This window comes from Typopeltis vanoorti, chromosome 4, assembly GCF_054136105.1.
Source record: "Typopeltis vanoorti isolate ZY-2024b chromosome 4, IOZ_Tvanoo_1.0, whole genome shotgun sequence".
In the NCBI taxonomy this organism is placed as follows: domain Eukaryota; kingdom Metazoa; phylum Arthropoda; class Arachnida; order Uropygi; family Thelyphonidae; genus Typopeltis; species Typopeltis vanoorti.
In genome coordinates this window covers 90,958,992-90,982,855 of record NC_143552.1, presented here as the reverse complement: position 1 = coordinate 90,982,855, position 23,864 = coordinate 90,958,992, and the positions used below count along the sequence as shown (strand labels likewise).

The following is a 23,864-nucleotide window of genomic DNA, read 5'->3' as shown; positions in this document are numbered from 1 at the left end:
ATTAAAATATAGGAAAAGAGGATTGCAATTTCCCCGATGAATAAATTAGATTCTAAAGTAGCGTAATAAATATGCAGACAATTTAGAGATCATCTTGAGTAAAACGTTTTATATATTATGGCGAATTCCAAATTATTTAAATAGAAATAACAAATTCCTGTTCACATTTTAGCACAGCGAAAATCGGATGTTCCTCTTTAGGTAAGTTTTCGCTTCCTACATGAGATTTTGCCACCTAATCCTTAAGCTGTTTGACAGTTCCTTGCCAACTCATCAGTGGAATGATATGATCTCTACCACCATAAATGAAAAAAAAATAAGAGAGAGAGAGAGAGAGGTTACTTAGAATTTCAGATTTCTTAAATTGCAGGACGTTTTCTAGATAACTGATTGATGCTGCACTAATGTGGAGGTCAACTTCCGCTTTGCCACTTTGGATAAGCCAGTAAGCAACAGCTAAAGGACCAGCGACATTCCACTTGCGAAAAGAAAAATGACTGTTGATCTAAGATTAGCACAACAAAAATGAAGCCCACAATTCATCTTAGTGTATATAGTGTACTAAATTCATAAATTACGTACCTTCCAGATGTCCATGTGGCATCTTTTACGCAGGGTGAAAAGCAGACATATCTACATCTATGTAGCAGAGAGGAATTTTTCCTGTTGGAGAAAACTTGGCCTAATATAAGTTAACTCGGGAAAAAATAGTAATAGCTTTTTTGTTCAGATTCGAATATAGACACTGATTGACGAGTAACAAAGCCGTTGCTAAGTAACGATGGCTCACTACAGCAAAGACAAACATCATCCTGCAGAAATCATAGCTACAATTCAGAGTACGAACGAATGCAACTTGAAAAAGAAAGAGACCGGCATCACTTAGAAGCAGTTGGCAGACAAATTTAAGGCTTTTGTGACAGTTTTAGCCATTCTTATTATTGAAACAGGTAATTTTTTTTTACTCCGGACAGGTTTTTAGTTGTTATATAAAAGACTTCACTTTTCTGGCTTTATAAGAGCAGGCGCAAACATTCTCCGCTACGCCTCTCCTCCCAGTTTTTTCGAACTATGTCTACAGTTCTGTCAATATAACTAACTTCATAAAAAAATTTAAATGAATTCTGTCAAAAATTCCTGAGATAAAATGCAATTAAAAAATTGCATTTTATCTCAGGAATTTTCCACGGGGAGAAAGATGAGACGTTTTCCTCTATGTCTTTATGGAGAGTTCTTGTTAGTTATATGACCTGTCTTTCGTATTTCAAACATAATTCACATGAAGTAATGAGGATCTCCCCACCTCCCACACTGATTATACCACACGGCGGTGTAAATTGTTCTCTCCTGCTCGCAAAGTGGATGTTTTTAAATAGTTAAAAATTGGAAAAAAAGACGATGAATGAAATCCAAGTTCGTTTTTTTTTTTTTTTTTAAATATACAGATATAGGAAAAGCGAAAAGAATGTTACTCATTGCTGCTCATAGGTGAACAAACAGCTTGTTATCTCTGCAACAACTACAGTATGAACATGTACTGTGGTTGCAGCTAGAACAAATCCAGAACTATTACGTAATTTAGAAAATGACATTTTCCAACGAAATGGCTGAAAACTGCTGCATTGGAATAATAAGATATTCGGTTCACTTTAAGCATAATTAAATTAATAAACATAGAAATAAATATATCGAAAGACAAATGTGGATACAGTTCTACTTACTCACTGCGAAAGCAACCGAATACAATATAATTATTATGTTATATAATAAATATTTATTGAAGTGTAAAAGATTTTTGAACAGCTTTAATTTAAAACATTCGAAATTTTTTTATTAACAATTTCATTTTTATTCATATATATATATAAGGGAGCAAGCAAATAATTAATAAATGAAATTATCAATAAAATAAATCAAGATATTTATTCATTAAATATCATTCATGTATGAAACACGAACTTACTTATTATATAGTTCGTGTTTCATATATGAATGATATTTCATATATGAATGCTATTAACTTAATAAATATCCTGATTTTTAAACTCTTCTGTTCTGCTCTTCACGATAGTTAATATTTTAAACCTGCCTAAGAGAATGCATCATTACTGCTAAATGTAATTGTTATTATTAAATCATTCTGCATATAAAACCGTTTAAGTGTGCAGCCCCGAATGGTTCTAATAATAAAAAGAATTAAAAGGAAAAATCGGGCTTGAAATTTATTCTCTCTCTCTCTCAGAACATTCTGATGGTTTCTTAAGTCATTTCAGATGACAAACAAAACAGCTTTTGTTTGCCAACTCAAGTTCGAAAGCACTGCATTTGAAAAAAAAAAAAAAAAAAAAAGATATATTATGTTATGTTCACTGCACTACACTGTAATAATCACATGGGATTTGTTCGTGATCAACTGTCGTAGCAGACTGCACAGCTTACGGTTATCCCTATTCATGATGTGAACAAGCTGCCTGATTAGAGAGCTAAAGTGTTACGCATTATTACCGATAACTGAATATAAATAATATTGCTAATTAAAAGAAAAAATTCTGCCACTTTGGTTACCGTTAATTTCTATTACTCTTGTTCTAGAATATTTGAGTACAAGCTAATATTTAGGATGGAGAACTCTTCATTATAGAGCACTCCTACCCTAACAATTCTTTTAAATTCTTGAAAGAGTGAAAAATATATTGTTGTATTCTTGTAGAAGAAAAATCGCAAAGATTTAGGATAATTTTGATTTAGGATAATTTCATACACGAGAGTCTGTCCAACCTATAGAATATTTAGTTTCATGGGTAGGCAGAAAGTTGAGGAGAAAAGAAACCTGTCAACATTGAACTTGAAGATCCTACAGTTCATGTCGGCCTGGTTGACCAAGTGGATAGTGTACCCACTTTCAACCAACAGAGTTTAGGTTAAAATCTCACCGTGGGTATGGATGTTTGTGAGAGCTTTTACGTGGTAAATGTTTTTGTGAGAGTCCAAAAGGAGCTTGGGGGGAAAAAAAAGTTCCATGGTTGGTCTCTTGAGCAGAATTTTTAAATTATTTAAAATTTGTTCATCCAAAGTGCTAATTAAATCTAGTTTTAAAGTCTTTAATGAGTGGGATTCATATAACATAAAAAATAAGCAACAACAAAAAAAATCAGCTAACGCCTTTTTATTCCCGTATACGGTAGTAGGTGAGGCCATAAGCAAATAAATAAAAACTTAAGAAAATGCACATGTGGGGAGAGAGTGTTCCAAAGAACAGCAGTAGAGAGAAATCCCAGAGGGAAAAAATAATATTTTCGAGTTGGACGGGTCTCAATTAGCTGATACGTGTTTTAACAGATTTGGAGAGAGGGAGGGAATGCCGATGCAAATTCGAATAAAATAACCATGGATATATCTGCAAAAAATGCACGCAACACAACAAGAAAATGGAATGTCTTGTGAACGAGGGCATGAACTGGTGAGCGACAGTCATCAATCAACTTAACTCTCTCTGTACTGAATAGAACTTTTGGGTCATCACTATAAATATGATTTGTGTAGAGTTAATATTTGTTCAGAGGGGAAATAATACCTAGAGCGAAAAAGAAACCTAATTTCGTGGATGCTAAAGAGGCGATACCTGTGATGCGTTTATGCTATACAAAGGCTTGAGCTGAGAGCTATTCTAAGAAAGGTAATCTCGTCATGTTCAGAGATTTTGGATAATATTAAAAGCAAGAAAAGTGTTAGAAAAGTTTTATTTTTGCCATTATACAAGTATAGAAGTAGTTTTGGTGATTACAGTGGTACATTTGTCATATCAGAAAGCGGAATATCATATATAAAATCTGCATTCAGCTGGACGTCATTGATATACAGGAGAGAAAGACATCCATCCACTATTTACTTGTAATGCGCAACAAAAAGAAATTTGACAAAAGAGTGGCAAATCTGAAGGTAGACCATAAAATAAAAGCTTATTAATAATGCTTATGTGCCTAACATACTTGAATGTCTTAGAGATATCAAAAGTTTCTCTAAATTCATGACATTTGTACAAGGTGAGCGACATACACAAGAAGATTCCCCTGCATATTGACAGTGGTAGACTCCATACTGCTGATGATTTATTAGCTGAAAGACTCCCAAGAGAAATACAGATTTGCCTTTTAAAGGATTTTTCCATTGCTTTAGAAAGTAAAGTGAGAGAAATGGATAGTAAAGATCTGAGGCACTTCTACCTTGTGCCTGTGAAGAGGTATAAAAACACCGAAGCGAAACCGAAGTTAACTTCAGAACACAACCTTGAAAGCAGCTAAGAAATGCTGTCAGGGCCAGCAGAAATTCTATTACCCACAAAAAAATTTCTGATTGGTGGTTCTGACAATGCAGTGAGTGTGGAATGATAGCAGGACATTTAATGAGATTATCAGTGCAAGGAATAGAAGAGAAGTACGGAGTCAGGAGGTTGGTTTTTATGCGATGCAAGAAGCATTCAAGTGCAAAAGAAGTGGAAGATCGGTTTGACAAAAAGGTATGGCCAATAATTTGAACACGATAACTTCTCTGCTCAGTTTTTCGATATGTTCATAATTTGTCTGCAACTATTTCGAAGATTTAGGTGTAAACAGAAAAAGAAGAATCACTTTTTAAAAAAATGCAGTTACTACCGTCCTAGAGGAAAATAACACTGGAATGATTCCAGATTTTTTTTTTTTTTTTTAACTTTCGGAGTCGATAGTTTTAGCTTAAGCAGCCCAAGGCATAAGTTATTCAGATAACACGCTTCACTAGCAAAATTCCCATTATACTGCTAAATTATAATATTTATTAATTCGTTCACTTTATACTTAAACAACAAAGTACCACAAAAAAAAATTTTTTTTCCACAAAGGAAAGCAGATGAACGACAATAAGGTGTACTCTCCCTCGCTAATTTCTTTTATAAGATTTATACAAAAAAGTACATCAGTAACATCTTCTGGATAAACGTTTTTTTTTTTTTTAGTTTTTTTCTTGAGTATTCATTCCTTGGATCACTAATAGAATTCTGTAATATTAGTAGTATAAATATTATAAAGAACGAGACATGTATATCCATAAAGGAAAATCGTCAATGGATAACGTGCAAATGCTAACACTGTAAAAGCATCGCAGAATATTCAGACTGTAATAATGTATAAGCAACCACACATACTGCGCAGTATTTTGCATTAGCTTTAACTGAACTATGCTCATCCCTCTTGATGGACTGTAATTGGAACAATTATTTGTGAAAGAAATGAATGATTTAACGTTTTCGTTCCTGTAGTTCTTGACTTCATTAACGCATCAGCAAGGCCAGAGAACCGCAGTACTCATTTTAGCTTTCTACAAGTGAAAACTAAGTCACTGGGCACCATGAGGTCACCCTTTGTGTAGACTGACTCCTCTTCTACAGGCGCTGCGCTATTTTTAGCTGCGCCCGAATTTTTCTGTCTGGACTTCTTTGCAGCCTGGGAGGAATCTCATTGAAGCTAGTTGAATGGCATTAATCACATGGCACTCGCAGCTGGCAACCTGATTTTTTTTTTTTTTCACCTCAAAATGAATAAAATTTCTTTGCGTGAAATAATTGGAAAGAGGAATTTTTGAAATAGCTGCAATTTAAGAAAACACCAAATTTCAGTGTCATATTACATACCACACACATAACACTTTAACGAACTTAAATTATTTTCTTTTGCGTATATACAGGCGTGTGTGATGGTCTAACAATGAGCTATTCTGACAAGGAGCGGGCGTCAACCTTACATACCAAAGGACAGGTAGGGAGAGGAAAAAACGCATAGGAGAGGCATGGTAGTGGCTGTTCTGTGTTTTTAATGATGCCATTAATTCACAGCGCATGCTTTTCAATTTCTTGTTCGGAAAGAGAAAGAGAAATACTAATCAGCATACAAAAAAAAAAAGCGAAAATAAAGAGTCACAATATTAGTACTATATATATTTCTAATTATTAATCAATAAGAAATTACACACACACACACACACGCTTTGTTTCGTGCATTCAAGCTCTCATACATGTCTTAATTAATTTGTAACTAAATTTTCTTCAAAACTTCGAAAAACGAACAATTAAGTAGGCAAACGGTAATTACTTTACATGAAGTCACTCACTTATCTAAGTCGACTTCAACGGTGTTAAAAAATGTCGCGAATGTTCTTGAAGCATTGCAGTTAGGGAAACTGTTCAGTCAATTTAAAGCATGGATCATTTGCAGACAATTCTAACCAAGAATATTTTGCTTGATCTAAAAATACATAAAAATAAACTAAAGCCAACCTACACAAGGAATGTTTATTATCGCATCGAGTTGGCAGACGATCAAATACTGCTGTGAAGGCTGAAGTAATGGAGACTTGGTCATTACACCTACGCGCCACATATATGAAAATTCGAGAGCGATGTTATTTAATTATGAAGGACTTTAATTTATTCTTTTTCAAAAGCATAAACTTAAAAAAAATGATTATATATATTTTTGTGAATAAAGCAAACATCGGAAGCTTAGAATTTTTTTTAAAAAAAAATGCATCTAAAATAGAAATAAGAAATGCAGCTGAAACAACAAAAAAAAAAATTAATTTTATTGCACGAATTTTTGAAAACTTTCTTACTATAATTTATTATTATTGTTGTTAAATAGTTTTCTGTTGTTTTAATTACGCAGTACATAATTTGAAAGCCGTATAAAGGATGAAAGCAAAATACAAATCAGACTTCAGAGGGAAATTAATCCATGACGATTAAAAGATATACCAACAAAAGTGAAGAATGGGGGCGGTAGGAGGAACTGGTTAGCACGCCCCGGAACGTGGATAATACATATAATTTCACTAAATGAGACCTCTGACGAGTTACTTCCTGCTATCGAGTTTCTACTGTTTCCTGTCGACTGAGTAGCGTAGAGTAGTGATTACTATTGGCTGTTCCTAGTAACCGACCGAACATAGTGATCGATACCTGCAAATGCTTGCTCGGCAACTTTTCCAGCAAAGGTTATTTCGGGGAAAGTCTTTGTCCATTTTGCGCTTAAAGAAAATGGATAGTAAATTAAGTGCTGCAGGCAGCAAGAACAACATCTAGCAGCTTTTTGTGTGTATCCAGAACTTCCTGGGTGTTCTTTTCCCAATATATTGAGACACTTTTCTTTAGCAGATACACTTGGTAAATGTTACATTTTATTTTTAAACTCTGCAAGTGTAGAAGAGTCAAGCACGAAATTATCTATTTTTTGAATGAATACAAAAACAGCTGCAATCAGAGTTAGCGCTAAGCTTTCTGGGATTTGGGATAAAAAATAATTCAACGCAGTTTTCATTTAATTTTTTTAAAAATCCACATCTTTCTGATTTGTTATCCGGTGCAAGTGTTTGGGAATTTGTTTCGAATAACCATGGATTACAGTTGCAGGAGAGTTCTAGAATAATGAGGCTATTTCAACGAACAGAGATGTTGAAGAAGAAAGAAAGAAAACTGGGTTTGATGAATTTGAAGTTTAACCTATACAGATGTCAAACAGATGCTTCTCGTGTTTCTATTGATTTCAGGAAAGTGCAGAAGTTATAGATATGCGAATTCGGAGTACAGTGAGTCAGAGTCAGTAAGAAAAGGAACAAAATTAAAGAAAAAAAAAAGTTTCATATGACTCCCAAAATATGGGAGCAATATTAATGAGGTAGAGCTGATTTTTGCTGAAAGTTTTTCACTTGGTTATATTATAAATTAAAAATCAAGTCATGAGAACTTATATCATCTTTACCACGAGTTGCTCCAGTCCTGAAAGATACTTCAGGCGCAAACTTTGTTTGCTTACACTTGCATAATTGACTAAACCAAGTATATAATTTCTTGGTATCTTTAATTTTGTAGAGCTGATTTGTTAGGGGAGAGAGAGAGAGAAAGTTTCACTAAAGAGCTTTTCGTCGTGAATTTTTTCCTTAAAAAGAAAGTAAATTATTCGCATTTAATATACAGCTCGCTGCAATTCTTATTTGCTATATTTTTTAAAAAGAGAAGTTTCGAGTTAAAAAGTCTCTCTTCGCGGGACCAGCCACTAATAAAAACTATCACGCAATCCCTCTCTGCCCAGCGCCTGAACAAACAAATAGAGATCCATTATACGTTTTCTTGGCAAGCAGTATTTCCCTACTTCAATCGAACACCGATCTCTGGGGAAATTATGTACCCACTTTCCCATAGCTTCTGATTGTGGATGGTGAACCTGCGATATTCCTGAAAAAACCGAATAATACGGTTTAATATTTGGATTATTTCACATAATTCCAAATCGGAACGATAACTAATTACAAACATTGCATACTTAACCAAAAAAATGTAATCGTTAATATTTTAAGTTTTACTCGCAACTGTAAATAAAGTTATTTCAAACAATTTTGCAAGTATAATTATTTCCTATCATCGCGAACAGCAATTACGAGTACGTAGTATACGTATCATTTACGTATACTATGAGTATGCTTTAAGGGAATGTAAAAGAATTACCACAGTCCTACAATATCATCTCTTCTATAAAATAAACGATTAAATTTTGATTTATTCTAAATCCTGAAATTACAATTTGTTAATTAACAGCATACAAAAAAGGGATCTGCTAAGAGATTTCTCTCTGGCTTCTTTCTTTGAAACTTGATTACTGTAGTCCATCTCCCAATGAAAAGTAATCTTTCTTGGAAAATATGTCTAAGTGCCGTCGGCTTTGTCAGTAAAATTGGTAAAAACCAATTCTACTGAACAAGTCAGAAGAGAAACTGAAGTATGTGCAGTAAGTATATGACCTAAAACAAACTGCAAGAGAAGACCTAAAATATTGATCAACACCAACGTTTCAGATATATTTTTTAACCAGTTCTCTTTCCAAGTACACTGATGAGGTTACTTCTCCTTTTGGTTCAGACCATAATCTGAAGTTTCATCGCTAATAGAACGCCCTTTCTTCAAATGAGTATTATTTCAACAATACAACAACGCCAAGTGGGAAGACTTCCGGGACTTTTTGATCCTTTCCATGGTAGGACTATTATTTCCGCTCTCCGTATCCGGATACTCGCCTCGCTGCGATCGTTGAAATGAAGATCTTCATTTCCCCATTCAAATCACTGTCTTGGAAAACCATGGCTTCTAAGCCATGGTTTTCCAAGTCATATGCAAAGATAGTTCAAGGGAGGGGAAAAAGATATCGCAAGTGGCGTGAAACAAAAACTCCAGCTTTGTTCTCAGTGTCTATTGAAACTTACAACTGCAAAACAATCCATTAGGGATCTAAGCCCATCTACTCTCTAACCCATATGACACTGTTGCAACAACAAAAGGCAAATCTGACCTCCTGGCATCACTCTTCCTTCCAACCACTGCACAGATGACCATTGCAAATCACCTCTACCAGGACCAACGCACTGCATTCCATTTGTGGTCATCCACCAGAAAGAAAGAAAAAAGAATCTTGAACAACCCAGAGACCAAAAATGCTTCTGGTCATGATGATATTCCACTAAGTGCGCTTAAGTGATGTGTTTTTAAACCAATTTCTCTCTGCTTTATGTTCAGGTGACATCCATCCATCCTACAGCATGGAAACAATGTAGTATTTTCACGCTGAGACTCTCGAAAGTAATGGAGAAGATCATCAACAGTCAACTTCCTCATCATCTGGAGAACTGCCAGCTAATCAGTGACTAATATGAATTTCGTCAATCAAGATCCATAGCAGTCTTCCGTCAGCATCACTCACTTCTGGGCAAGTGCCATGAAAAAGTTTTGGGGAGACCTGTGCTGTTCCTCCAAACAGCATATATTGGAATTGTGTGTGGGGGGGGAGTAAATAAACCACTATGTTCTATCCCCATTCCTTAACTCAGATGCACAAATTCGCCAAATCAAATTAAAACTCCAACTGCCGCCAACAGGGATGTAAACTCTACTAAAAAAAAAACTAACGCAGATTCGACCTAAGTTCTTCAAACACTTAACAAAATCGTGAGCATCCTTAATGGAAAGCCCTTCATCTTTCTGAAACAGTGTGGAACAGTATACCCATTTCCATTTCCTGATCTGCAGAACCTAAGCGATGGCAACTAGGATTTCAATTGTGAATAATAATGAATGTGGTATTCAGAAAGAGAGAAAGAGAAATACGAATCTTAGTTCATTATGAGGCCACAACACTATTGAACTCAAATTTTACGCAAGATATATAATGGTTCTTTTTTTTCTTTTTTTTTTTAATCTAAATGAGCAAAGCTAATTTTCTGAGAAACTTTTTTTACAGTTTTTCGTCATAACACTAAGTATTAAAACGTTGTGATACAAAGCTATAAAAATGATGGGAGTACTCATCTGTCATCGACACCATCTATCAAGGACACACCGTGTGGCCTGATCTAATTATGTCGAAAGCGGACGAAAAGAGTGGATGAGCTATTCGTTGTTAAGGGAGAACACCCGAAAGTCATTAACGTCGGTTGGATTGAAGCGACTAAATTGAATGTGGGTGAAATTGTTTAAAGTGGTTGTATTTTGAAAATGAAGGTTATTCAATACTAGGTTAAAAACATTAATCAAAATTCAGAATTAGAAATAAATAACACGAAACAACTTGCTCTAAAAACAAAACATTCACCATAAATTGAACATAAATCAGCAGAAATATGCTCATAGTTTCTTGGGGGCGAAAGTTAAAAAGAAAGCTGCACTGAAAGAGAAATCCTAATACCATCGTAACCCATTAAGTGACTAAGGCAATGCCTAGGATGGAGGGATAAACCGGAAAAATGGTATCAAAACAAAAAAAAAACATGGATTTTTTTAAAATTTAACTTATAGGCATATTATCCTAACAACGACCTGATAATGACATACATTTTTATAGTTAGGAGGCCATTTGTGAGGTACGGTTAATTTTTAATCCATTCCCAGTGAGATGAGCCTAAATTTCATCTATTAATTCTATTATTCGGTCTAATTAGATAAAGCCTCCGAATTTGCTATTAAGGTTCGCAACTTTTCGACCATGCATTTAATAATACTGTATATAACATATATTTGTTTCAAACTTCAGAACTGATTAAGTTTTCGGATGGTAAGTGTGGGGGGGGGACTCTTTTTAATTAAAAACATAAATTTTGCGCTATCATTAGCCGCTAAACTGGGTTATCTTAGAATTTCCAAATAATACTCAGCTGTTAAAAGTTAACTGATGATACAATCCGTAGTAAGTTTTGTACAAACTAAGTTTTGTACAAAATTCTTTTAGTATGGCAATTCTAGTAATGCCTTCTAGTAATAAGACTGGTTTATGCTCAATTCCAGTGCAAAAAAATAAAAAAATAAAAGTAAAAAAAAGACCACCTAACTTACAAAATGCATCTCAAAACATACAGCTGTATAAATAAATAGCATTACAAATTGTATTCCGCGATGATGGATAACGGATTTGGCCTAGAGTAACTGTATAGTAGATCTGATGCCCTCATCCCAGCACTTCACGTCAAATAAGACAGTGAATGAGTTTTCTCGAGTTAAAATGTAAGGGCAGATTGAAGTATTAAAGACCTGAAGCTAACAACAGCCAGGAAAACCTGTAATTTTGGTGCAGTGGAATCCTCCTAAAGGCTACTACTGATTTTGCAATTTTCTCTGTTTCCTTTGAAAACAACCTATGGTAAACGATAGAAAGCGTCACATAGTCCGCAACTGTCTAAAGGTATTTGCAAATGATTTTTATTACGCAGTTTAATCAGTTTAATGAAGTAGGTAAGCAGTCTGAGAGCCTGCTTCCATGGAATACGTCCAAATGCTAGACTTCCAATGATCACTGGTGACCATGTCAAGGACACTGTGATGACGACTAGTTTCATTAGCAACGGTATCCGGTGCCTTATCAGGAGAATGAAGAAAGTCAATTCTACGAACTAAAATCAACAGTAGTTAAATAAAAGGCTCGCAACGTGTGTATAATTTTCGCTGATGGTTATCGCTCTACCATCTATCAATGATAACACCTCTATAGCGGGGGTTAGCAGGACATATATCCTTTGGTTGGAAAGATTAGGATTCTAACTCCGTCAAGAAGAAGAAGTATTGTATTATTTTGTTTTAAATAACAACCTTCTCCTCAGGAAATCTATACACTCAGCATTAAGGATAAGAATGACGAGAATAATTTAAAAATCGTTAAGATTAGCAATTTGCTTATTGCAACCTGAAGTGATTTGATCAATGCCATTCCTGTTTCAAAAGCAATCTGCAAAGAAGGTCGCAAAAATTAATACTGTGTAAATTACGTCTTAAGAAACCATCGCAATTTCAGCAGGAGAACCATTTTGTCTTCACTCTTTTCACTGTTCAGCAACCAAGTTTACATAAGGACCCTCGAGGACATTTACGCCTGTAGCAAGTAGTTATTGTTTTAATGAAAACATCTCGATTCGTGACATCGTTATAATATCTCTCTAGAACGAATTATGAATTCTATTCATATTTTCCCGAACTGATTCCTTTGCTCGCCAGATTATGCTTATAGTTAAATTCGCTGCCTTAAATAACGGTGATAAAATTATACTTAAGAGCCACCTATCAAACTGAAGAATGCTTGTTTATTTTGAAAAGTTTTAAGAGATCGTTTTTCTTCAACAATGATACATAAAAATTTAAAATAATAAAAATATGTTTTCTGTATTTTTGCTCCTTCTAGTCTCCGTTTGTACTGCAGTTAAAACGGAGTACAATTCAGTATAATTCTGAATTGGAATTATTAAGTTGGAATACGAGACAACGCACTACAGTACGGTAACTGAATTAATCAAAACCGCTTTATTTATTTTATTTTATTTTATTTTATTATTTTTTTTTTTTGTGAATATAGACCTTGGGTCCATATTCACGAATGATGGAAAATGGGACGTAGAGCTAGATACTCGAATTGGCTTAGCAAGCTCAATATTGCGGGAGCTTGGCCGTTCGGTAGTATTGAAGCGGGAGTTAAGCCAGAAGGCAAAGCTGGCTGTCTTCAATACAGTCTATGTCCCCATCCTCAACTATGGTCATGAGAGTTTGGTAATGACCGAAAGAATGCGGACACGAATCCAAGCGGCTGAAATGATGTTCCTTCAAGGAGTTGCGGGGCTGACAAGACTTGACAGTCAGAAGCTCTGCAATTCGGGAAACCCTCAATACTCAACCGTTGCTTCTCCGTGTTGAGAGATCACAGTTACGTTAGTACGGGCACCTGGTCAGAATGTCACAAGAGAGGCTCCTTCAGCAGGCCCTCTTTGTCAAGCCAGAGAGGGTGGGAGGCCACGTGGAAGGCCAAGGACTCGCTGGATAGATTATATCCAAAACCTTGGGTGGATACGTTTGGGAATCCCATCACAACACCTGAGCTTGGTGACAGAGGATCGTGACCATTGGAAGTTCCTCTTACAGCTGTTGCCCCCACAAACCAATTAGGAAAGGTGGGCCTTGAAGATGTATGTATGTTTTTTTTTTTAAGTTCAGCTTCTTAGATATTTTTCCCTATTGAAATGCATTTCAAGCATTGATTAAAACTAACCGCAGTGCAATTAATGCTTCATTTATGCTAAATTAATCTGTTTAATTAATGAAATTTGGCATCGCAGTTTCACGACACTCCGCCTTGACATGGCGTTATCATTAATTGGCGGTGTTCCTCCAAGCAAAAGTTCGTATTTTGCATACTAATCACCGTTAGCCGCTCTTGTTGTGCTTGATCGATACCACGAAATCGTAAATCCTCTAATAACAATTTCCACTTGATTTATATTAGTCTAATGAAATTATAATAATTAAATTACCTCGACACCTTCACCTGATATAGAAGCTATTACTTAGTTTTAGTACAATGTGCAGCAAAGAAATATTTTTATTTTTCTAGAAAACTAGTGATGATTTGGATTTCTAGTTTGGATTTCTGATAATTACTTCCATATAAAGCTCCAATAAAATACGAACATAAAAGAGCTAAGCTTAGCTTTATGGACAAACTTGCTGATAAGGCTTAAAAGTTAGTATTTAACATTATGATTAAATGTTTTAAAGAGAAAATTAATTAAAAAAAATAACATACTAAATATATTTTTGAAAAATAACATATTTGTTAGTTTCAAATTTGGTTACTTGGATTTTTTACTTTATTTTATTTAATCTGAACTTAATAATTGGACCAAAATAGTATTATACTGAAATAAGGAAAGTGCAGAAGCAATGTACATAGAAATATAAAATACCAAGATTACAATACAAAAATAAAAGGAAAAGACAAAAAGCTAGAAAGACAAGGAACTTGGAAAACGTATATACATGATCAGTCAGCAGTAATAATGAGCGTATGTTTCTCGTTTCGATTAAATCATCAAATTATAAAAGCGAAAACAAGTTATGAGCTTGTTGTGAGGCTTAGTTTAGAGTAAAGGAAAGTAATTGACATTATTTAATTGCCATGCGAGCGAGATTATGTAAAATCTTTGCATGTGTATAGAATATTGTCGGTTCTTCTAGCTAGAGACTCTGAGCAACGTAATTTATATTCGTTTTCTTGAAAATCAATGAAGGTGACCTTGCGATATTCGGGAAGTGTTAAAATTGAATAGCATGTAACGATATTTCAGTTGTGTTTTTTTTTTCTTCTTATTTTTTCTTCCTGGTCTATATAAAATCGTAACTTCTACCCCCCCCTACAAAATTTCTAATATAGTAGACATTATTATACGTCGTACACATTGATAACGATGGTTCAGTACTAAATTATTTCCATTTCTTAACATCCTTTAAATAAATATTAAAATTCACTTTATTTTTTTTTTTAAATATGACCCTTACAAGATTAGATCAACATAAATATAAAAGTATACTTTAAATCTACAAATATTGGAAATTACTTGTATTTCTTATAACTCCTTCAGTATAAAAAATCGGTCATATTAACATGTATTAATTAATGCTTATAAATACTCATCATAACTCACTGCACTAACCCAAGAAATCACACACCTTAAAGATATCGTCTAGCGTTAGCAATATCCACAACAGCATATAAACCAAGCTCTCCATTCAAATGAAAATCGTATCTCCAGATGCGATTTTCATCTGAATATAATATGATATGATATGATCTGAATATGATATGATAATGTTTCACCCGGAAACATTATCATATCATAAACTTGTATTAAAGTCGCTACGAGGGGGGGTGGGGGTCTGGAAAGTTCTGATAACTATTGTGAAGGAAATGAGGTAGAACCATGTTATATATTCCTCACGAAGTGCTATACACTTGTTACAACGCTTCTGCATTATTTGCAAACCTCTGAGAAAAACGTCTTTCCCTTGTTGCACAAATCATACTTTATCTTCGAACAATTCAATTTTAAAATCATCTCCACCACTAATAATAAACTGGAAAACGCAATAAGCTTACAATAACACCATCTAATATATTACTTTGTCGCAATGTTTACAAGTTTAAATGCTACATTGGAACTACTGGAGGTTAAAATTACGTTTAATTGAACATTACCGTGACTGCACTATTCCCATACCTGACTGCTTACATCAAATCACAAAGGAAAAATACAAACAAAAGAACCAGCATATACAAAAAAATCTACTCGCTATTATTGATATTCAATTTAAAAAAAAAAAAAAGCTAATTACGTTGCTCCCAATACGCAATAAACACTATTCCTACATAGTCTCACCTACATAGCAATTAAATAATATTATTACTTCGGATTTCTCTTAAACTGCGCCTAATGATATGTTCATAACTTGTTTCCACTTTCTATAATCTCATTAGTTGATTCGAAAGGGCCAACAGTCGTCATTTATTACTCTAGCTGATCATGTGTCCAGTACGTTAAACTAAGCGCTTTCTCTCTTTTTTCTTTTCTTGTTTGTTCTATTGTATTATAATCTTGATATTTTATATTTCTCGTTTCATATTCATATCATATTAACTCCATTTATATTAATATTTCTATTTGCTGGCATTCTTAGTCAAGTGGTTAGCGTATCTCCAATCAACAAGATGTGGGTTCGAATATTAACATGGGTACGAATGTTTATGATCATCTTTAGGTAAGAGATGAATTTCATTGCCCAGAGTATGACCATCATCCTGCTTACCTTAAGCAAGTGGCTTGAAATTTTCTGTTTGGTCTCTAGAGCAGTTTCCAGATTATTATGTAAAAAATAAATAAATTGATGTACTACGGGTTTACAAGTTTCTGTGGGATGGATGAGTAGGTGAGAGTCACATAAAAAATATACTTGCACTGGTTTCTCACTTCGGCAGTAGTCCTCTGAAAGTGATGTTTGCTTCCATAACACCAGACCACCCGAAGACCGCAATAAATGCGATTCTAGTCGCCAACTAGAGAAGCTTTCTCTAGGCCTTTTTCAGTTGGTTCCCAGATTAGTTGTCTTTGGCACAGGTAAGTAAGTTTTCCCTTCCGGAAACTCGTGGTTTTAATATCGCGACTGAAGAAAATCGATCTAAAACACACTATTTCAGACAATAATACATAGTAGTATGGTTAGGTGGTACGAAATGGTAGCAGTTGTCTGCCGTACTCTCTCCTTCCTGGATACCTATTAAAATCATTGAGATCCCTGGGCTAGCTGTCAGTGATGGCTTAAGTTGGAGATTCAAAAAAAAAGTTACTTATGGTTAAACGGCCTTGTCTATTCCCTATGGGAATAAAAAGGTGCTACGGATTTATTCTTTTTTATACTGCATTGGCCCATCCATAAAGCTCAGCTCTTTCATGTTATGAATAATGTATCACCGGAGCATAAACTGTTTGCCTTCATTTTTTTTTTAATTTAATTTGTCCGTAAAATAATAATTATACACCATCACTCTCATATTATTAATTCCTTTTCTATTATTATTATTTTTTACCTCATGAATCTTGAGAAGGTTTACTTTAGTATCGTACAATTGGTTGAGAGGAGATGACATGATTTTTTCACTAAAGCGAAATCATTCAAAGCTCTTCACAGCCTCGTGCACTGTTAAGTGTAATGAGTGATCGCATATCGATACCTTTAGCTTTTATTATTAGCTTTCTGCGGGTGTTACTTCGCAGGTGTTATTATTAATTTCATAAATCTAATACAAAGTTAGTATGATACCGACTGCAAAATGCCTTTCAGTAAACTTCGTTGGCCAAGTTGATCGTACCCTCCTGCAACCAAAGGACTGTGGATTCGAATTCCCTTGGGCACAGATATTTGCGAATGCCTTTTGTGTAGATGAATATCAACACTCGTTCAAAGACTATCATCCTGCTTATTAGAGGCTTAAAGTCTTGAAAAATTCCATGTCTGCTTTCTAGAATAGAATTTTCGGATTATCTAATGTTTAACCCTTCCAAGCACCTAATACGAAATACTATAGGTTTCCAGCCGTTCCTCTTTGTCTTCTTATTAAGTGACGCCTCCAAGGAGTCCTAAGAGGCACCTGTCTCCACTACTTAATCCTCTGACTACACAAGGACACTGCTACCATTAACACACATTATCTACTGCCCACCGCCACAATAGTATTTTTGTCTGTAAATTGTGTGTGTTCTCATAGCCAATTTGCCTGTATGCAGAATGAAAAACCCCAGTTTCCGGGAGGGAAACTCCTGCCATCTCTATATGAGACAGGCTCACTTACATTCAGTTGAAGAAAGCCCATATAAAGATTCATCTCGTCTTGGGCGTGTAATTAAAAAACAAATGACGAACCTGCGCTGAAAAACTTAGGAGTTTCTAGGAAACCTACATTTTTAATGTTTCCTAGAAACTCCTAATGATTTATTAAAATGATTTATTAAAAACATACTGGACTTTCATTGAATACAATCAGAGCATGACCGCCAATGGTATTCCACGCTGGCCATGTCCCAATGAAACTTCTGTCAAGCTCATCGTTTATTGTGGGAAAAAATCCGATTTGGAACCAAGGAAATGCACCTTGATGTTAAGGACACACTAAGTGATGTACAAATAACTTCAGTCGTATAATTAGCAATGTATACCCTATAATTTGAGCCTCAGTAGTCAGTTGGTTTAGACAGAGCCGTTTGGTTGGAATGACCTGGGTTCGAATATTGTCTATGACAAAAAGAACCTTTCTCAAGGCTTTTCAGTCAAAGGTGAGTTATCCGATCTCATACGGAGATGGAGAGTTTTTCTCCCGGAAACTAGGGTTTTTCATCCCGCAAAACAGGCAAACCGATCCTGTGACGACTACATACAGTATCTATAGACATAAAATACTATTGCACAAGAAAGGCAACGGGAAGCCATTTTGTTCTATAATAATTCCATAGTAAAGTAACATTGTTATCTCACCAACCACTAATTCGAGGGAAAGCACATAATGCACCCTATACATTGTACACTCAATGTAAACAACTAAGTTAAATTTTCCATTTGACAAAGCATATACAAGCAAGGAATAGAAACCTTTAATTCCTTAAATAAGTTGTTATATATTAACATGCTTTGTACAAAGCATGTTAATTCTGAAAGAAACGCAAGCCATAGGTAATTTATATATTATTAATATCCTTTTTTTTAAGGAACCGATAAGTGCAAAAAGATAAATAAGAGCCTTAAGGACTCCTCCGAACAAGTTAAGCATCAAATGCCTTTAAGATAAATAAACTGAAATTTGATGATTTTTGAAAAAAGCATTGTATTCAATAACCTTCATACAAGAAGAGCAACGCTCAACATCCGAAGACCAGTGGGCGGCAGATCAAGTGAAATGCTAAGAAATGTGTTCGATAACATCATTCATGTTCACTTGTGTGTGCAAGCAATGATGAACAAATTCAGAAATGTTGTATTTAGTAATAAACGCGCACTATCTAAGGATTGTTTCTAAACTCCCCTATCTAATATATATATTTATCTTAAAATATTAATTTATTGATATTTTAGTAAATAAAATACTTATTAGATTATTCATAAAATAATGAATAGAAGGAGCTTGCCATAGTGAATTAGCGTCACTACTTTCTTATATATATGAGAAATCTCTTTATATATATAAGAAAACATGATGTCGCTTTGTGTGAGGGGGATATAAAAATCCGAAAAACGACATTACGAAAAACCTCAGTGATAGCCAACTTAAAGGTTACTTGTCTTTCAGTAAAATAGCCAGTGATCAGGAAACAGGGGATTGAAGGAAAAGCAGAATCGGAATAGGAGAGAGAGAGAGAGAGAGAGAGAGAGAGAGAGATTAGAAGTTTTAGCGCGATTTCAGTATACAGTATACAATAATTCAATCATTAACAAGCAGAATTCATTTTTTAATAAGCAAAACAGCAAAAACCATAGAAAATATTATTTAAAAAAAAAACGCACTGTTCTTTCTGAGGAGATTAGCTAGCCGAGTTTCCCCTATAGGAAACTCGGTTTTCATCCCACAAAAGCAAACAAACCGACCGGGAAAACGCACACAATATAACAGTAGGATTCCACTTGATGATCGCTGAAGTAACCTTTGGATAATCAACTCTTCTCCTTATATGTACAGCACTTCACAGAATCTCCGGAGATTTCCGTACGGGTGGCAGCAGCCTTAGGCCTTGTTGCATGTTTCAGCTGCTGTAATGTGCTATTTCTAGCTCAATGTTGGAAAGCAGGTGTTTGCTGCTACCAATTAAAAAAAAAAAAACTTATCGTTTATTCGCTAAGCAGTCTTTGTTTGAATGAGCTGAAGACTCCATGACATTAAAGACCATTTATGTACTAAAACTAATTTTCTGATATTCAAACCAGAATATTGCTAGCTTGCATATGACATCATATGATACTTGGCATGGTTACAAATGAAGCCTGTTGCTTTTTATTTCACTTTCCTCACTTTGTCTCCGAGGATATTGTTTTGAAATCATAAGAAAGTCACAACAAAATATTCTTGCTCGCAGAGATTTACATTGGATGTTAAAGTTACTGTTAAAATCTACAACTAGATTTTTACGGTAACTTTACGGTACCATGTCTTGGTAGCAAGACACGGTCAGTGGTAGCAAGTTGGTTGCCTTCACAGTTGTGACACGATACACTTACTTAAATTGATTTAGACAAAAGATACTTATAATTGCAAACGTTAGATTCTTATAATTGATAAAAGATACTTAAAATCGAAAAAAAAAAAAAAATTCCAGAACTGAAGTGTTTAGATAGGTGTATTAAGAAAAAAACAAATAATTGCGGCTAAATGACATGGAAACACTGATTGTTTCTATACCAGTTTCCATGACATGAAAGACCATTTATGTACTAAAACTAATTTTCCGGCTCCATAAAATAAATAAATCTTCAGGCTACATAAAATCTCCTTCTCCTTCCCATCAAAACAGTTCTATTCACCAAAATTCTCAAAATTTCAGGTCCGTTTTCTGCAGAATCAAAGATGTTGATAGCTGATTGTTCTGGATTTACGGCGGAAGCAACTCAAGCTATACCACCAATGTTATATATTGCGTGTGGTCTTCCAGCCGGTTTATCTGTTTTGCAAGATGAAAAATCCTCCACCTCAGCATAAGACTAGCTAACTCGTCATCAGTTGAAAAGCCATTTGCGTCTTAAACACCATTCGAACCAAGGTCTTTCCAGTCAAAGTCATCGTCTATACTGATTGACAGCTAAGAAGGCTCAGTGATATCGATAGCATTTTAAGAAAAAAATAATGGATGAATAACAAGATTTCGTGTCTTGGAACCTCCTTTCTGGATTAGTATCATGTTCTACATGATTGTAATGATATTCTTATTAAGTCGAATAAAAACGCGGTACAGATTCCAACGATTCACATAGATATCTTCATTTGCGTCGAGCTCGGCCGCCGCGAGTAGCATTTCGGAACCGGTGGTTCACAGTACTGCATAGGCCGAGGAGATGATAGGACGAAAATGACGTCATCACTGGCTTCATTGGCCTCTTATTGATAAAGTCTGACTATACATAATATTTGAGTCGTTCTACTTATGCAAGTTTGGCATATAAGTGGTCCAGAAAGAATGTCACTTATTTGCACACCTGAGATCACATTATGCCCGCATGATCAGTATCTCGTAAAGTATCGCTTTTATTCTCTATCTTTAACCTAACAGGTAAGTCAAAGGTCGTTTCCTGTTCAAAGGCAGTACACCACCCTTTTAACTGGTACTCATCTACTCCCTCCGGTGATAAGTGGAAGGGGAATGCACAAAGTGTAAATTATACGGACGAAACCAAATGTTTGACTGAAAGGTGGTGCACGGAGCAAGCATAGCAGGAAAGAGATTAAAAAAAAAAAAAAGTAGCATAGCGAAATAACTCGAGCAATAAACATCACTTGCATGGAAACCGTAACAGAAAAAGGTACGTTTATTACCTTGTAAACGGCTCCATAAATAAGATTGACAAATGGTTTTCATGACTGTTAACGTACGAAAATCCGCACGACATTCGCTAATAGAATACGAGATCATAACTGATATTTGTATGCAGAGAACATAAGTTCGTTTATTACCTTCTGTGTCAATTAAAAAAAGTGTGATAAAAATATTGCAAATGTGATTTATTTATTTAAAGACGGTAATTAACAACTCGCGCATTTTAAACCAAATAAGCGAGATTAGAGCAAAATGAATATTCGTTTCAATGTCGAGTGGGAAAGTCTGTAGGAATCTCAAGCGAGGAAAATTAAATAAAATCTAACAGTGATGAAAGCATACAACAATATTTTGCTATCAGTTTTCTGGCGGTAATGCTGTGGATTTATCGTATGTTTGATTAGCGCTTATATATCATTGCTTGCTTTATTTGTATTGCTAAAATTTACCTTCAATATTCCTTCATAAAACTCTCTCTCTCTCTCGCTCTCAAAACAACTCATTTTAAGAATTCGTTTAACAAGTCATAAAGAAATCTCGAAAGTGCTAAATTATGTTTCAGCATAAAATTAATATTACGATCATAGGATATGAACATTAAACGATTGAATTTTTAACCAATATTCACCTCAATTATTTTTTTATTTGTCAGAAAATGCTCTGCATCCCCAGGTTGCCTCTGATGGTTTGAAATATTTAGAAACATAAACTGAAATTATACATTGCTTATAAGATAACAACCACAGTTTGGTTTTCAAAACCCCAGCGTAGTGCATCAATTGCGCCCTCTAGAGGGGAATAATGTAATATGTAAAATGCCTACAATATTGTTATGATGGCTATAATAATAATAATAATAATTTAATTTGATGAAAATTAAATGTTCTTTTACAAAAGCATTCAACTATGTTACTTCAGGACATAAATTACTGGGATTGAATCTAAAGCATATGCAAAAGAAATTAATTTCTTAATTTAGGCATCCTATACAGTACTATACAGATGGTTTCGATTATGTAATAACTGAAACCTAAACCTTATATAGGTAACTTGTTGTTGCTCAGACTTCTTCCTAAACATTTTCGCCCAGATATATGTATTTTTTTATAGCATTCCATTGTTTTTTTTTTAATTCTAATAAAAGAGCATACCCTTTTTTTTTCCTCTTAAATGTATTTTCTGAATAAAATTTCAAATAGTTGCAACTCAATTGAGTCATTTTATTATAACGTTTAAGCTTAAGGCATACAAACAAATAATGACTAAAGACATAAAACTCGTATGTTGTTCTCACCGTACACTGTCCTCAAAGATTAGGACAAAGCACTGGCTTCAGTTTAAAAACAAAAACACGTTTTAGGGTGCAAATGGAAACCATCTTTTTGGCTAGTGAAAGTGCTATTGTGAGAGATTTTTTTTTTTTTACAATGACTTACCTGCAATTTTCAGGACGGCACGGTCTGCAGGATCGAGCTGTAGAATACTCAGGGGCTTATCCTTTGCCCACTCTGACAGGCTTTGACCGAAATCCATGCGGTCGTGTATACGGAGCGAACTGTACCATGCGGGGTCCACGCGCGAACGCAGCGACGCCGTTGCTTTCAGGGCCAATGGACAGCCGAACAAACGGTGAAGGCTACTTATTACTACCAGCCGGGGGATAGGCCGTTGTCCCTAGAAACACAGTGTGACGACCGCATAGCACAAAGACAGAAACAAGAAAGAGTTATCAAAGATGGGGTAGCATGACGAGCTCTCGAACTTACTCAGTAATTCCAGCGGTTTTATATTGCACTAACCGTTTGCCGGCGAAGACCGGCGTTTAGGGTCAGCGTCTACTCCCCCACACTGGTAGAGCCGTGTATTGCGCCGTAACCAACAACAAGGGAAAAATGGCTGCTGGTACGAGATGCCGGTGATTGTTGCTGTTGAAGGAAGTGTGCACTCCCCCCTGCTTCGTCGCTCAAAATAGCCAGCAGGCTCGTTTGTCGTACACTACAGTCGGTTCGTGTGAATGAGACTCAAGGCCACAAAGCGTAGCTTATATGTGACACACGTGGCCAAAGGGGGAACTCCTGGAATTCTTTTCCTTCTAACTACGGCCAGGTACAATGGCCAGTAGAAGGTCTTGCTAGCCGTCGGATGAGAATCGACAATAATGCGGTGCTCTTGTTTGCCGGCTTTCTTCTGCTCTAGTTTCTGCCTTGAAGCTTTCTAACAGCACTTTTGATTGGCTGGAAGAAGAGCGCATGCAACATCATGCGCCAGCGGAGACGAGGTGTCGCCTGTCGTGCTTGGATGACGCTACTCTGAGGTAACGTTTATCTTGGTAGAACCGACTTCGGCATCACACAGTTTAGTTGCTAGATGAGACTAAACACTCTGCAAATGTTAACGTATGGATATCTTTCCTTAAT

General features: G+C 35.3%; 1 protein-coding gene across 1 annotated transcript in view; it reads right to left on the bottom strand.

Annotated features, from left to right (window-relative positions):
* The window catches only part of LOC150107494 (calmin-like), a 301,942-nt gene extending 278,449 nt beyond the window's left edge, over positions 1 to 23,493 (bottom strand). Inside the window, exon 1 of the mRNA XM_090392111.1 lies at positions 22,884 to 23,493. Coding sequence (XP_090248237.1) covers positions 22,884 to 22,980 — 97 coding nt within the window. The 5' untranslated portion in view covers positions 22,981 to 23,493. The remainder of the gene's footprint in view (positions 1 to 22,883) is intronic.
* Positions 23,494 to 23,864: the final 371 nt, after the last annotated feature.